Source organism: Ctenopharyngodon idella, chromosome 10 (assembly GCF_019924925.1).
Source record: "Ctenopharyngodon idella isolate HZGC_01 chromosome 10, HZGC01, whole genome shotgun sequence".
Taxonomy (NCBI): Eukaryota; Metazoa; Chordata; class Actinopteri; order Cypriniformes; family Xenocyprididae; genus Ctenopharyngodon; species Ctenopharyngodon idella.
In genome coordinates this window covers 36,956,919-36,971,524 of record NC_067229.1, presented here as the reverse complement: position 1 = coordinate 36,971,524, position 14,606 = coordinate 36,956,919, and the positions used below count along the sequence as shown (strand labels likewise).

The 14,606-nt window shown below is 37.6% G+C and overlaps 1 protein-coding gene across 7 annotated transcripts in view; it reads left to right on the top strand.

The window, feature by feature from the left end:
• The window catches only part of auts2a (activator of transcription and developmental regulator AUTS2 a), a 352,628-nt gene that overhangs the window by 97,805 nt on the left and 240,217 nt on the right, over positions 1 to 14,606 (top strand). Inside the window, exon 1 of one of the 7 annotated variants that reach the window (XM_051909188.1) lies at positions 12,851 to 13,039. The exons of the other annotated variants lie outside the window; for them this stretch is intronic. Within the exon in view, the coding sequence (XP_051765148.1) occupies positions 12,992 to 13,039 (48 nt within the window). The 5' untranslated portion in view covers positions 12,851 to 12,991. Of the gene's footprint in view, positions 1 to 12,850; positions 13,040 to 14,606 lie in introns of those variants that run through there. 7 annotated transcript variants of the gene reach the window in all.

Here is a 14,606-nt window from a genome sequence, read left to right as displayed (position 1 = left end):
GTTTCCACTCAGCGGTGAAGAGCAACTTTAGCTGAGTATTTTCTGGATGAATAAACAAGCAATTTCTCACTATGGCCTAGATAAGTGCAGCTGAATTTGGAGGTACTAAAGACACTATACATGAATAGGTGGCTAAAGAAACTATGAGTGGAGGTTGAAATACAATCTGTTAGTGAAGGTTTCTTTGTGAGAGGTATAGAGTGAATGAATGATCTGAGTGTGTTCTGATATAGCTCAACAAATTGGCCATAAAGTGAATTAAATTTAATAAATAAAATCTAATTATGGCCACATGACCACCAGTGAGCCACAGTCCACATCTCTCTGTCTGCCCGTGTCTGTTCTTTGTTCAGCTGGGATGGGTTATAAATCTAGTAAAGTTACTCAACAAGCAGCCCAATTGATGATTGATGATGGTAATAATAATAATAATAATAATAATAATATATCACTGTAAATACTGTATCATTACATCTGAATTTGAGTATTACAACAATGGCAGCACTTTATTTTACAGTCCTGTTTTGCATGTACATATAATTATTGTAGTAATAAGACACTAACTGGGTAATAACTAGGTACTAACCCTAAACCTAACCTTAACCCATGTTGTGACCTTACATGTTTTCGTCAGTAAGTACACTGTAAGTACATTGAAAGTGCATTTACTGTAAAATAAAGTGTAACAACAACAACAATAAATAACAACAACATGAACAATAAAAATAAGGTTACGCTTTATTTTAAGTTGACGTAGTTACATTGTAACTACTCAAATAAGTACTGATTAATATTAATTAACTACATGTACTTACTATAGAGTTAGGGTTAGGGTTAGGGTTTGGTTTAAGGGTTAGTTACTTGTAGTTGTGCATAATTTACTGTTATTAGAATAACAGTTATTCTGAATAAGCAAGCATGTTACAAGAAATTATAATTATATACAATTTATATTTATACAAGAAATATAATTATAACACATAACTGCCAAGTCCAGAAAAAGGTTGGCGGTGGTGAACGGAACAGCAAACCGTTCATCTTACTGCTGCTAAAAGCCGACTGCCTTGAGAGCTCGCGCTGACATGCGCTTGTCACCGTCCCTCCTCCACATCGCTGCAGCGCTTCCTTAGCATTCGTGTCAAGTGAGTAAACTATGTGTCAGAAGTGTGACGGAGACACAGATATCATCAATGATGTTAAAGGGTTAGTTCACCCAAAAATGAAAATAATGTCATTTATTACTCACCCTCATGTCGTTCTACAGCCGTAAGACCTTCGTTCATCTTCAGAACACAAATTAAGATATTGTTGATGAAATTCAATGGCTCAGTGAGGCCTCCATAAACAGCAATGCCATTCAAACTCTCAAGGTCCATTAAGGTACTAAAAACATATTTAAAACAGTTCATGTGAGTTCATTGGTTCTATCTTAATATTATAAAGAATACTTTTTGTGTGCCAAAAAACAAAACAAAATAAAGACTTTTCAACAATATCTATATGGGCCGATTTCAAAATACTGCTTCAGAGCTTTACGAATCGAATCAGTGAATCGGAGCGCCAAAGTCACGTGATTTCAGCAGTTTAGCCGTTTGATAGGAGATCCGATCACTAATTCGAAACAAAAGATTCGTAAAGCCCAGAAGCTGTTTTGAAATCAACCCATATAGATATTGTTGAAAAATCGTTATTTTGTTTTCACATAGCGTATTTCATGAATTAATCGGCCTGCCGATTAAAAGCTATAATCTGCTTTTATATATATAAAGGCACAGTAGATGCAAATACTTGTAAATATGTATTTTAAGAGTCCAAAGGCCGTAACTTGTGTCTGTGGGAGCAGGCTGTTGAAGATGGCTTGAGGAGAGCATGTGTAAATCTCACTCTGTACACTTGCTGCCTATAGCCACCCTCAGGCAGTCTGAGAGCTTTTGGCCACTCGCAATCGATTCTGATTTATTTCTGTTTATTTTTTTCTTGCTGGCCTGTAACTCTCTTAAACGTGTTTACAATACTGTTTCACTCTCAACTGTCTCTGGGATGTGTAGGGATTGTTCTGTTTTACTGCCAAAATTACTCTTAAACTGAGAATACAAAGAATACAGCAGGTGGTATATAAGAAATGTGCCTGTAAACACAAGGGCAGACACACACTTGTGCATGCATGGACACACACACACACACACGCACGCACGCTAGACTGGAGAGCCAGACATAGAGGTGTGAATATCTTCATTATCTTGAGTGTTCTGTTGACAGAAAGGACAGAAACATCTCCAAACAGATGTTTAGTACTTCCACTTTGACCTCCTGCTGAACTGAATTAGAGGATCGGGTTTATTGTGCTGACAAATGTGTGTGCTAAAACAGAAAGGTGATGCTTTGGCACCCTCTGGTGTCCTGAGTGAAGAATGTGTTCAGCAGTTTTGTTTAGGATTTTAGAAAAGGATCTATCTATCTATCTATCTGTCTATCTATCTGTCTGTCTGTCTGTCTGTCTGTCTGTCTACCGATCTATTGTCTGTCTCGTCTGTCTGTCTGTCTATCGTCCGTCTGTCTGTGTGTCTTTCTTTTTGTTGTCTGTGTCTCTATCTATTGTCTGTCTGTCTATCTGTCTGTCTATCGTCTGTCTGTCTATTTGTCGCCTGTCTGTCTGTCTATCTATCGTCTGTCTGTCTATCTACCTAGTCTCTCTGTCTGTCTCTCTGTCTGTCTGTCATCATTCATTTGTCCTTTTTTTCTTTCTTTGTCTGTTTGTTACTTCATTCATTCCTTGCTTTTTTCCACTTCTTTGTTGTCCTTCCTTCTCTCGCTCTATTCTTATTTTCCTTCATTCCATTCCCTTTTCTGCCTTCTCTCCATCAGTCTTCTTAGTCTTTGAAGGTAAGGTGCGACTGTAGTCTCTCTCTGTAACGATTGCCTTCCTTTAAATAAGTTCTCTCAATTAGTCAGCTCTCAGCTACAGACTGCTATTGCTGCTGGTGTTCACAGAGAGAACAGCAGCTAACTTATATAGTTAAAAAACAAACAAATATTTTGCCCCTCTATTGTTGACTTTTAAAAATTTTGTTTTGTATTTTGTTTGTAAAAATTGGTATTAGTGAGCTCTACAAATGGGTTGACTACTGTCATATATCCACTGATGCTTGGTTGAGTGCAGAGAGCAGTCTATATCTGTGTCTTATTCTTCCCCGAGAGACAGACTCTTCCCTGCAGCTAAACAATGCACATGTCAGAAGTGCCTCAAAAAGACAGGCAGCCTGACAGCAGGGAGTAGTGTGTGTGTATGTGTGGTTTAGTGAGGGTGTTTATACTGGAGCGACTGGGCAAGTATCATATAGACACAAGAGCTCTGTAGCACTTTTCTTTCTCTTCATCTCTTTCAACCTTTTTTAGCACCTCTCTCCCCCACACGGCCTGCGGCATCCCTCCCTGCTCCATCCCCCTTCCTCCATCTTCCTATCGCTCTCCCTGATGCATTCACCCTGTCGATGCAGCACATGTAGTTCACAGGTCCGCATCGATCGCTCTGTGATAGAGGCCAGGCCTGCTCAGGCTGTTTTTCAGTGATTGCAATTGCTAAGGTCTCGTGTAATGACATGCACTCTGTCTCTCGGAAGGATGGAGTTTTTAATGCAGCATCCGAAGATGGTTTCTTCCTCCAAAATGAATTTGTGTTAAAGGAAGTAATTTCGATGAATTATTTAGCAGTATGATTGATTGCTTGATTGATGTGTTATTAGTTTTTTTTGTGTTGTCTGCTACTATTGCACACGCACACACACACACACACACACACACACACACACACACACACATACACACACACACAATTTTAAATATTAAACTTGCATAACTTAAGACTTACGGACAAAAACAGTCTAACATTCCCTTAGACAGCATTGGAGGAGGGACCCAAGCCATGTTTAGAGACCATATTATTATAGAGATTTTAGAGTGGGCTTTTTTGGGGCAAATTCCAATTGGAAGTGAGCATCTCTATGCCCTACTCCTTCTGAAAGGCAGAGCCCTTGATGTGGGGAGCAGGCACTCGTGTGTCATAATGAAGACATTTGAAAATAAGACCACATAATTTCCTTATTCGCTTCACGTGGAATTTCACCACCACAACGCTGGGCAGCCACAACAGGAATATCTTATCATTGCTGTTAATATGATACAAATAAATGTACATTTAAAATGAAGTTTTAAAAAATGTTTTAAATGTATGTGTGTGTGTGTGTTAGATTTGATAAAATCTAAAACTTAAGAGGTTAAGTTTGTTACAACAGTGGTTTATAAATTTGAGCCTATATGCAGCCATTGAGTACTACAGCCATATAGTGGCTATTGAATTTTTGCTATTTTGCTATTTTCATACCATCATATGTCACCAGATGTCACCAGATTTTTAGGTTTTGGCTGTCCGAGTTATTAAAAGAGTTATTAAATATAACATAAAAATAAACATATTTTCCATAAAAATATGGTACATTTAGAGGTAAATAAATTCAAAAATACCCCAAAAATCACAAAAAAAAAAAAATGCATAAATTGATAGTATTTATTTTATCGAAGATAGTGATATGACATTTATTTTTAAAAAAATGGGGATCACACCTGAGACCTTCGTGCCCAAATTTGTCCACGAAGGACCAGTTAAGGGCTGCTATACGAAGGACGCTAGAGGGTTAAAATGAATCGCAAGGACTTGCCACCCTGGGTCACATGACCATGAACGAGTAAATTACTTGCTTAAAGTGACCATCGCATGTTCTCTTTGCTAACGGACTTGTGGAAGGGCCCTACGTGAAGGGATTCGGTTGTTCACTTTCGTTTGGAACGCCCCTACAAATGGCGTCCCCTTCCCGAAATGCCCTTCAAGGGTGCAAAAACGCCTTTTGGAATTCGCCCTTGAACGCGTAGTATGACACAACAGCGTTCGGCACAGATCCTCAGCAAAGACTGCAATAACCAGACAAGTCCTCTACACAGACCCCTATGACCAGCTTAGTCTCCATACTGGTGTGATGAATCCAGTCTTCAAGCAGAAGAAAACTGGATGAAATATTTTGAATGCTGCCAATCCACAATCTGACTTCTGACTTGTTATGCATCCTGAATCATAATCACACTGTGTTCTTTTGTTGGCCAGAGGAGAACTGGTCCCCTGACTGAGCCTGGTTTCTCCCAAGGTTATTCATAATACTTTTACATTTTTACATTTTACATTTGTGTGCAATATTGATGTATATTTTGTGTTTTTGCAAATGTATTGGAGATTTACAATTACATGATTCTGAATTAGTTTCACTGGATGAAGTACAATGTGCAGTTTAAAATTGTAGTTCATAATACAGTATGTTCAACATTAAGTTCTTAAAACGGACCTCTTCCTGGTGCAGCGCTTTCCTGCAGAATCTATAAATATTGTCTTAGGTTTGGCCACTCTGCACAGTAAGGCTCTTTTTCTCCCCTCAGCTAGTTTTGGACAGCAGACATATTACTTTGCGCTTAGCCCTGGCAAACAAATCCCATAATATGTGGGCAGACCAGAATTGTGGCCCGGGTCAATGCGCTGTAAGAGCTGTGTGGTTTTGGACTAAGGTTGACTGAAGTTTTCTTTGCCTTTTGTCTCTTTTGACTCTCTAAGGGGGTTGTTATTATTGCTCATGTGCTTCTTGGTCTTTGGGCTCTACTGACAGACAGTTCACTCTGTGAATTGGTTACTTTACATGTAATTTACTTGGCTGCTCGGACTCTGGATCTGATCCCGAACTGTTGGCCATAGCCGCACAGCTGGCTTTACAAGTGGCCAGCTCTTTTAGCTCAAATTGTTTAGACTGAACTGACAAACTGCCTTGTTGTGTTGTGGTGAACAGGTTTTTATATTTGTTTTATCACTATTTTCATCTTTTCAAGTTGATGTAGCCTTGTTCCTCAAAATTAATTCTAGTTTAACTGTTTTATATAAATTAAAAATATCACAGAACAATATTTTAATATGAGATTGGTAATTGCATGTGGAATATGTTGATGTAGATTGCTGTTATCATGCAGTTATTTGCATCATTGTTGTAAATGCCAAGGGAAATATTTGCTTACATGTTAATTTATCAAAACTACTTTTTAAATCCATTTTGTATACATACTGTAAACACATATATATTTGTTTTTTGTGTGTTTGTGTCCCATAGGAACTATTGAGTTGGAGTTTGTTTGTGAGGTTTTCGAGACCTGTGGCAAACACGCAACCCTCTTACCTCTTCTGGTTCAGGTCCTCTCCACTTTACACTCTGTTCCATTGTGCTTCTCGTCATCTGCCAGCAATTACACTCGTTTATCTCCCTTTCCTCTCTTTCATCTGATCCCTCGCTTGCTAAAGACTCACCAGCTGGGCTGTAGCAGAGGGCGGGAGGTGTGCGTGCGAAGCCCGGGCCGTGGAGCCCCGTTTCGTGTTAGGACAAATGAAGAGCACAATCTGTGGAGAGGGTTTGGCAGTGGCCCCTACGTCTGAAAGTCATTGGATGGTGGAATTGTTCCCTCATCTCTGTCTCTCTAGGGCGGTCTTATCTCCATCCAAGTCTCCCGCTGCCTGGAGAGCAGAAATGAGCTCCACACGCGGACCTGTCACTGCTCATAAAGCCCACAGTACATTAAACTCGTTGTGCGTCTCTAACGACTGGTAACAGCCGTCAAACGTTTGCCTAACCTCTCTGAGAGCTGTACTTAACATATCCCTACGGATGATGGGACAGAGTCTCCCAAATCTGCACATCTTGTTCTTCAGTGTCTTTTTAAAGGCCTTGTTGTGAATTAGATCTCCCTTACACTGGTGTGCCATAATATTTTGTCATTCTCAAAGTAAAAAGATTCTAACTACATCTGAAAGGTTATTTTGTATTGATGTTTTGTGGGCCGACGCAGATGGTAACCTTGGATTAAAGGGGACATTTCTGATATGTTTTTTTTTTATGTGACTTTTATCATTACTTTTATCTTTGACACATCAAAACTAGCGATGGACTGAAATTAATTTTTTACTGAAACACTTTAGCCGAAAACCGGAACTGAAAATAAATAAAAAAACAATTTCTTTAATAATCAACACTCAAATAAAAAAAACTAAAAAAAAACTGAGTTGAATTCCACATGAGGCAGTTTATATATCGACTTTTTAATGATATATTAATTTGTTGTTGAAATATAAACATTTAAACGGTGGCTGTAATAACTTGTTTTCATGACATTAAATAATGAAGTCAACATGTTAAATACAAATATTTAATATAGTTCATACATTTAGAAAATTGCTCCTAACTAAAGCATTTATGAACATTGAATGGCTTTCCTGAGGTAAATGTAGTGTTACGTGACATATTGTTTACAAGCTGTTTTTTTGCCATCTTTCCATGGTTTTAATTTAATTTAGCGATTACACAAGATATGATGCATTGCAGTAATTTGTACTTGTTCTTTTAGCATACCTTCTGATGCTCAGTTTACTACAACGAGTGGTAAAGAGGGAAAGATGATCAGGAAGAGCTGCTGCTTTAAGACGGCTACATTAACAAGCATCAAAACATTTTTATTTGAAATTTATTGTTTGAATTTTGTTATAAAATTGACATAATTTGAAAGCTGAGACTTTTTTTCATATCAAAATTAACAAAGCACAATGGTTATTGGAAGTTTTATTCATGTATCAACTAATACAGCATAGACTAAAAAATATTGGTTCATCAAAATGAACATAGATTAAAATTTTTGAAATTAAACATCACTGTTTTGGTCAGTGATTTCGACCCTTGACAATTCATCTTTAGGTTTCATCCGAAACCGAAAATTAATTTTCAGCAGAATATTTTCGGTTGCCGAAATTTCAGTGCATCGTTAATCAGAATCCATGCGAATGTTAGTGTTTCAAATGCAAATTGTACATCATTAGTGCTTTATAAGTATTAAACTTTGGCATGTAAATGATCTCCCTGCTACGGACATGAATAGAAAAAATGTCATAGGTTTTTATTAAAGTAACGACCTGAGTCACATCTAATGACCAACTGGCAACTTTCTTCTTGCTTTGTCTTCTCTCTTTGTCTTTTCTCTCACTCTTTTCCTCTCTTTCATTTATATAATGTAAGTTCTCTTTCATTTGAAACATAAAATCTTAAATGATGGAATGACGCACTGAAAATATTTGTGGAAGTGGAGAGCTTTCTCTGTCTGTGGTTCTCTCTCAGCGTCTGGCATCTGGTTAAGTGGATAATTTGCAAGATTTAGAAGGGCTGGAGGGGTGTAGCTCAGGAGTGCCAGGGGAGCTGCGGTGGGATGGCCTGTCATTCTGTTAGCATGCCCAGGGCAGGGCCTTGGGGTCAGGCAGGCTGTCTCTCACAGGCACCCAGAGCTGTAGACTACTGGAGCTGTGGCAGTAAGCTCACAGCTGAGGATGTTGCTTCTTTCTGGTCCGCCAAGCCTGAGGCGCTTACCCTCAAGCACAAAAGATACTCTGTACTGTATGTGTGTATTGCTGTGCGGATGTACATGTGTCCATGTGTCTCTGGAAGAGTGTAAACATTTTGCTTTCCTCTACATGTTGCTATCTTAAAAGGAGAACTCGTGTCACTGTTTGTGTTTGCACACTTGAGACCGTTTATCCTAATCATGCTATCAAGTATTTGAATTCTACAGTATTATCATTTTCAAATGAACTAGCACGACCCATTGCTGTAAAAAAAAAAAAAAATGAGTGACGCAGTTTTGAGTTAGTGCACATTATGAGTGTTTTTTTCCACCTTAGTCAAAGTTTGCACTAAAAATAACATAAATATAGTTTTTAGGAACACTTTTACTTTTAGCACTTTAGGTGCGCTAAAGCTGTTTTATTCTACACACCCTACCAATCAAATGTTTGGGGTCGGTAAGATTTTTTTAATGTTTTTGAAAGAAATCTCTTATGCTCACCAAGTTTGCATTTATTTGATCAAAAATATAGTAAAAATATTACCAAAAGCCATTACTCCAGTGTCACATGATCCTTCAGAAATCATTCTTATATGACAATGTTTTTGTGCAGAAGAAACATTTCCCATTATTATCAATGTTGAAAATGATTGTGTTGCTTAGTATTTTTTGTGGAAACCGTCCTACACTTTTTTCAGGATTCTTTGATTTTAAATAGATTATATTTGTAACAATATAAAAGTCTTTACTGTCACTTTTGATCAATTTAATTCATCCTTGCTGAATAATATTGATTTCTTAAAAAGAAAAATCTTACTGACCCCAGACGTTTGAATGGTAGTTTAGAGCAGATTACCGCATGAGAACCATTATTTTGAGATCACTTGTCAAGCCAAATACTACTGCTAGTTAATATACAGTTTTAAATAGTGTGTTCATACAATGGCATTGTTAAACGGAAACCTTTTATGATGCAATATCCGCGCCAATAGGTGTCAGTATAAAGTCCAAAACCACTGCCGCATCGGCCAGCCAAACAACTAAACATTTATTAGTGTACCAATAATACTTAATAATATTATGTAAATGATCTCTGTTATGATTAACTAGCCTCTGTGCAGGAGCGTAGTTATGTCATAGCGGTTCCAGGTGGCACTTGCACTTGGATTTTGCAGCCATATAGTACATTAAACTCTTTTATTTCAAAAAAGCAAGAAAAGGCCATAATATGAATTTTCAAAGTTATTGTGGTAATTTTAAAGCATAAGCTTGTTGCAGTTCCTCACAGCCACTGATTTCAGGCTTGCATTAGGTCATTTTGTATATTTTATGCTTTTTAACAGGACAACAATAGCTGTTGACAGGACAAAAGACAATAATATAATAAAAATGTTAACAAGGTGAGTGCTTCCAGAGTCTTGGTAGACAGGCACATCTTGTGTAATTATTTTGTCCTCGCTGTGTTTATTTCTTTCTCGTTCTCTGCTTTAGTCTCAGATGCCTGTGTGTCTCTTTCTAATGGGCACCAGAACATCTCTCTAATCTTATTTATTTACTGTTTTTCTCTGTCTTTTCGTGTTTTGTCCATGGGGTGCACAGTGAAGTGGAGCGTGTGTGTGTTTGTGTGTGTTGATGTGAGCATGCAGATGCCCTGTCACTAAGTATTACCATGGCGATGGGTCTCAGTGCACAACATGATATGGATCAACAGTTAAAACAGCCCTGGGGCTCATGGGTGTCCTAAATCTGCTATTAATTTCTCCCTGTTTGTCGCTACATCTTCAGATGATGACCCTAGACTACCTTTCTTATTTTCGGCGAAATAGACAGGACAAAAAACACAGTCCACACTGACAAACCATTTTATTTTAATTTTAGTTTAGTTTAGGGTTAGCGTTTAAATCTGGTTTAAGAAATTGATTTAGCGAGTAGGACTGTTGAGTAGTGTTGTTAAAAATACCGACTTCGATACCAAGTCGGTACTGAAATTTAAAAAATGTGACGTGGATTCGTAAACACCTCTGATTGGCCATTGTGTTCACGCACTCGACATATATGTCTGTGATTGGCTACAATGATCAATGCACAGGAGCACATGAAAGCACACGGAAGTGTTTGAATTTGAAAGCCGGAGCGTTTGAAAGCAGGCGTCTGTCAGCTGACCGGTCCGCTGATAGATGCCTGCTTTCAAACGCTCCTGTGTGTATCTGTGTAATCACTCGGTGAAGAGCATCAATGACATCTATTTACAACATGTTTTTGAAGCGTTGATCATTGCAGCCAATCACAGACATATTTGATTAGCACTTGAATACAATGGCCAATCAGAGGTGTTTACGAATCTGCTCAACAGCGCACAAAGCATCACATTTTTAAAATTTCAGTACCAACTTGGTACCGAAGTCGGTACTTTTGACAACACTACTGTTGAGGTTTTTGTCTGTATTTGTGTGTGTATTTCCTTTCGTTATCCATTCATAAGTTGATTTCACTGAAAATTGTGCCTTTTTGACACTTCAGAACATTATAATAGTTTTAAATAAATGTCAGTCATGTTTGATTCGCTTTTTTATTTGAAGCAGTAGTGGATTTGGCAGCATGTGTGAGATTGATATGATTATCTGCCAAATTTAGTTTGTTCTGTTTATTCTGTTTGGCATGTGTTTAGGTTCAAATGTGCTGTTGGAAAAACATAATTATTACATTTTGTGTAATTGTGTGTGTATGTGTTGCTTAGTTTAGATATGAGAGTTTCTTTACAGTTAAACATAATGTGTGAACTGTATGTTTTTATAAAATATTTCAGTGAATGCTGCTCACATTTTAGTAATGAAAATCACACATAAACAGAAAAGATTGGATTATTTGTTTTGTAGTTCATGTAATTAGGTTTTTTTTTTTTTTGTGTGTGTGTGTGGTTTTGGTTGTTTCAGGATAGACGTGCTGTATATATAATTAAATGAAGTCATTTGATAAATAGATATGGATGATGTGATGTAACATTTTTCCAACAAATGGCACAGTTGCTGAGTCACGTTGCTGGTGTGGTTAATTCTTGTGACCCTGATTTGTTTTGTTTATCTTTATGTTTGATGTGAAGTGGATTGGAGTATATCAGGAGAGTAGATCTGCCAGATGTGTTCAAATTAGTCTAATTTTTTTTTTTTTTTTTTGATTTTTTGCAATACAAGTTTAATTTACTATGTTGGCACTAACATCTCTATTCCCTTTCACCCAGAGCATTTATAAAAGCTAAGCTACAAAAATAGATCATTTAGAAATAGTGGTATTGATGTTGCAATCATGAGCATATTGACATATACATCCACATTTACATATCAAAACTATTTAGTATTCAGCAATTTTGTGATGGTGGCATTTTACATGCAAAGAGGTTAGCCAATCATAACAGAGGTCATTTACATACAGAAATGTGGATACAACACGTAGCAGCTCCACACCAGCACAGTGACTCAACATCTGTGCCTTTTACTGGAAATTGTTACATTACATCATTCACATTTATTTAGCGAATGACTTCATTTAAATGTATACAAGTTTGAGCAAAACCTGATGATCATCTTGTCTAGTGTGATTTGAGAATGCTACAAAAAGCATCTTGTGCTTCATTGGAAAAAAAGAAATCTGACACTTAAAAGTGTCATAAATTTTCCTATTTGATTAATGACATATATAGTACAGAATCTGAAATATTTCTTATTCATTTTGTTTTTTTGTTGTTGTTTTGATTTTAATTTTTTACTAATCTGTGTATTTTCAGGTTTAAATAAGCTTTGAATACCAGATTTTCATTGTAGTCTCAAGACATTTGGACCCCACTAAACATTATAGGTAGACAAGTAGCATTACTGAATGCTTATAGTGATACATCTATGGAAATTGTCGACTGAGAGAAGACACAGAGAGAGACAGATGGGTGGAAGATGCCAGAAGATAAAAGGTGGATGAGTGTGATATTGCTATGAATGATATGGCTGGCTTAGAAAAAAAAAAAAGCCCAAACACAGATTGAAAGAAAGTACAGTAGCGGAATATGGCAGTAAAGTAACCGAATGAATCATTCAGAGACTTTTGGTCTTATATTTTTTTAGCGGATTGTCAAGCTGTCATAAAACCTTAAAGGACAGAAAACAGATTGTGGGAAGCATAAAGCAGGGAATGAAGAGACTGAAGAGAGATAGGCTGGATATCCTCTGGCTCTCTGGCATGTGCCATCGCCGATGAACACAGCTGAAACGTATTTGAAGAGCTGGGCTGACATCCTGCCAAGAGAATGAGAGAGAGAGGCACAAGCAGAAAGCAAAGCGAGAGAGGGAGAGAGAGCGAGGCAGAGAGCGGGACAGAAAGAAGCACAAGCAGACTGAGGGATTGAGCTCTGGTGAAGCAGACCGACCGCATTCAGATCTCCATCCTCTGGCATTTTGCACTGATACCGGACCTCTCGCCCCGTCTGACCTGTACCGCTGCCCTCAGGCACACTACACGCTCCGGGCCAAAAGCCGACACCATGATTAAATCCAGCTGGTTCTATGTCAAGTTCAAATATAACGAGAAGGTGAGTCAGTACAGTGTCTGTTGCCCTTTTATATTTTTTCGATTTTTCCTCCTTCAGTCTTCGGTCTGGTGTTTAACTGGGTTCACAGCCCTCTGTCTTCCCGAGACATGCTGGTCCTGTAATCCTAAGCCTGTCATTGATCTGTTGATAACAGTGATGGTGGTATATTGATAGCTGAGTGTGTGTGTGTATGTGTGTGATGGTCTGAAATCCCTCTCATGCATTTTGTAATAATCATGCCTGCGTTTTGAAGTATTGAATATTTAACTGAGCTTGTCTCTGCCACCAAGGGCCAAGGTTTAAATTTATATTTAAGCACATGTTTTCCACTTTTAAGAGCTGCCCTTATGCACCTCATGTTCTCGGTAATATGAAAGAGCTTGTTTGACATCACTATTGCTGTTATTTGTGGTATTAACAGAAATCTGCTGAGACTGAGCCAGATGGTAACATTCATGCAGATGTGATTTGTCTGTGTATATATGTGTATGTGAGCGTGTGTCTCAATGAGGTCATGCCCCTGTCCTGTCCTGTCCTGTCAGCTGTGTTAAACTTTAATGGAGGCTGATATTCTATTCTTCAGAGAGGGAGAGAAAGTGATAGATGGTGTTACTGTGAAAAATAAGATGTGGACCTGGTTTGCATGTTTTGTCAGTTACTTAAATGGTCAATGTGATAAAAGAAAACATCCGTCCATCTGTCATTCTGTTGTTGGATTGTAGCTCATAAAATCTCTTAGATTGCAAAACCTTATCAAAGGTCACATGTCCATATGATCAGCACTGTGAAATATGAACTTGATCCAGTTACCCACAGACCTGATGCATTACCCTGGACTGAAGGTCAAACAGGAATGATGGTACCTAATGGTTAAGGAGCTCAGTTGTCTACACAAAGGTTACAGGGGCAATCTAGAAGCTGGTGAACTGGGACAGGAATCACTCACCTTCCTGATTGTTCTAGGGGGAATATTTCTGTACTTTATTTTCTGTAAAATTTCAAGAATATGTACTCAATTAAATACCTCAGTTCAGTGAGTGAGTGAGTGAGTGAGAAATGTGATAGTGATCTTAGCCGATTAACAGAATTATTTTTAGTTCTAGATAATACACATTTCCTGTTTTCAAATATTTGTATGTAAATTTTGAATATTGACTTTTGTTAGTCTCTAATTTGATAAAAAGTAAAAGTTGGATCTTGCAAAAGTAGCATTGCATTATCAACCACCTTGCGCTCTAAATATCTGCATTCAAAAACAACAACAAAAAATAGTCAAACTTTATTTAGAGCACATTTAACACAAGGAAAGTTGTGCTTTACAATAATATAATGGAGTTTCTGTCCAGAGGTGTGGTAATTTGTATTAAATAATTGAAGGATAAATAATTCTTCATTTGGAGTTTTTCAATTGATGGATTTAAAACTAAAAAAACATTTATAACATTATTTATAAACTAACTTTTAACATAAATGTGAATAATTAGGGGCTTTCGCACCAGAGGAACGTTTTCATGGTTCCTATTGGCAGAAGTACCCACTTTTTGGCACGTTCGCACCGCAGGAACTG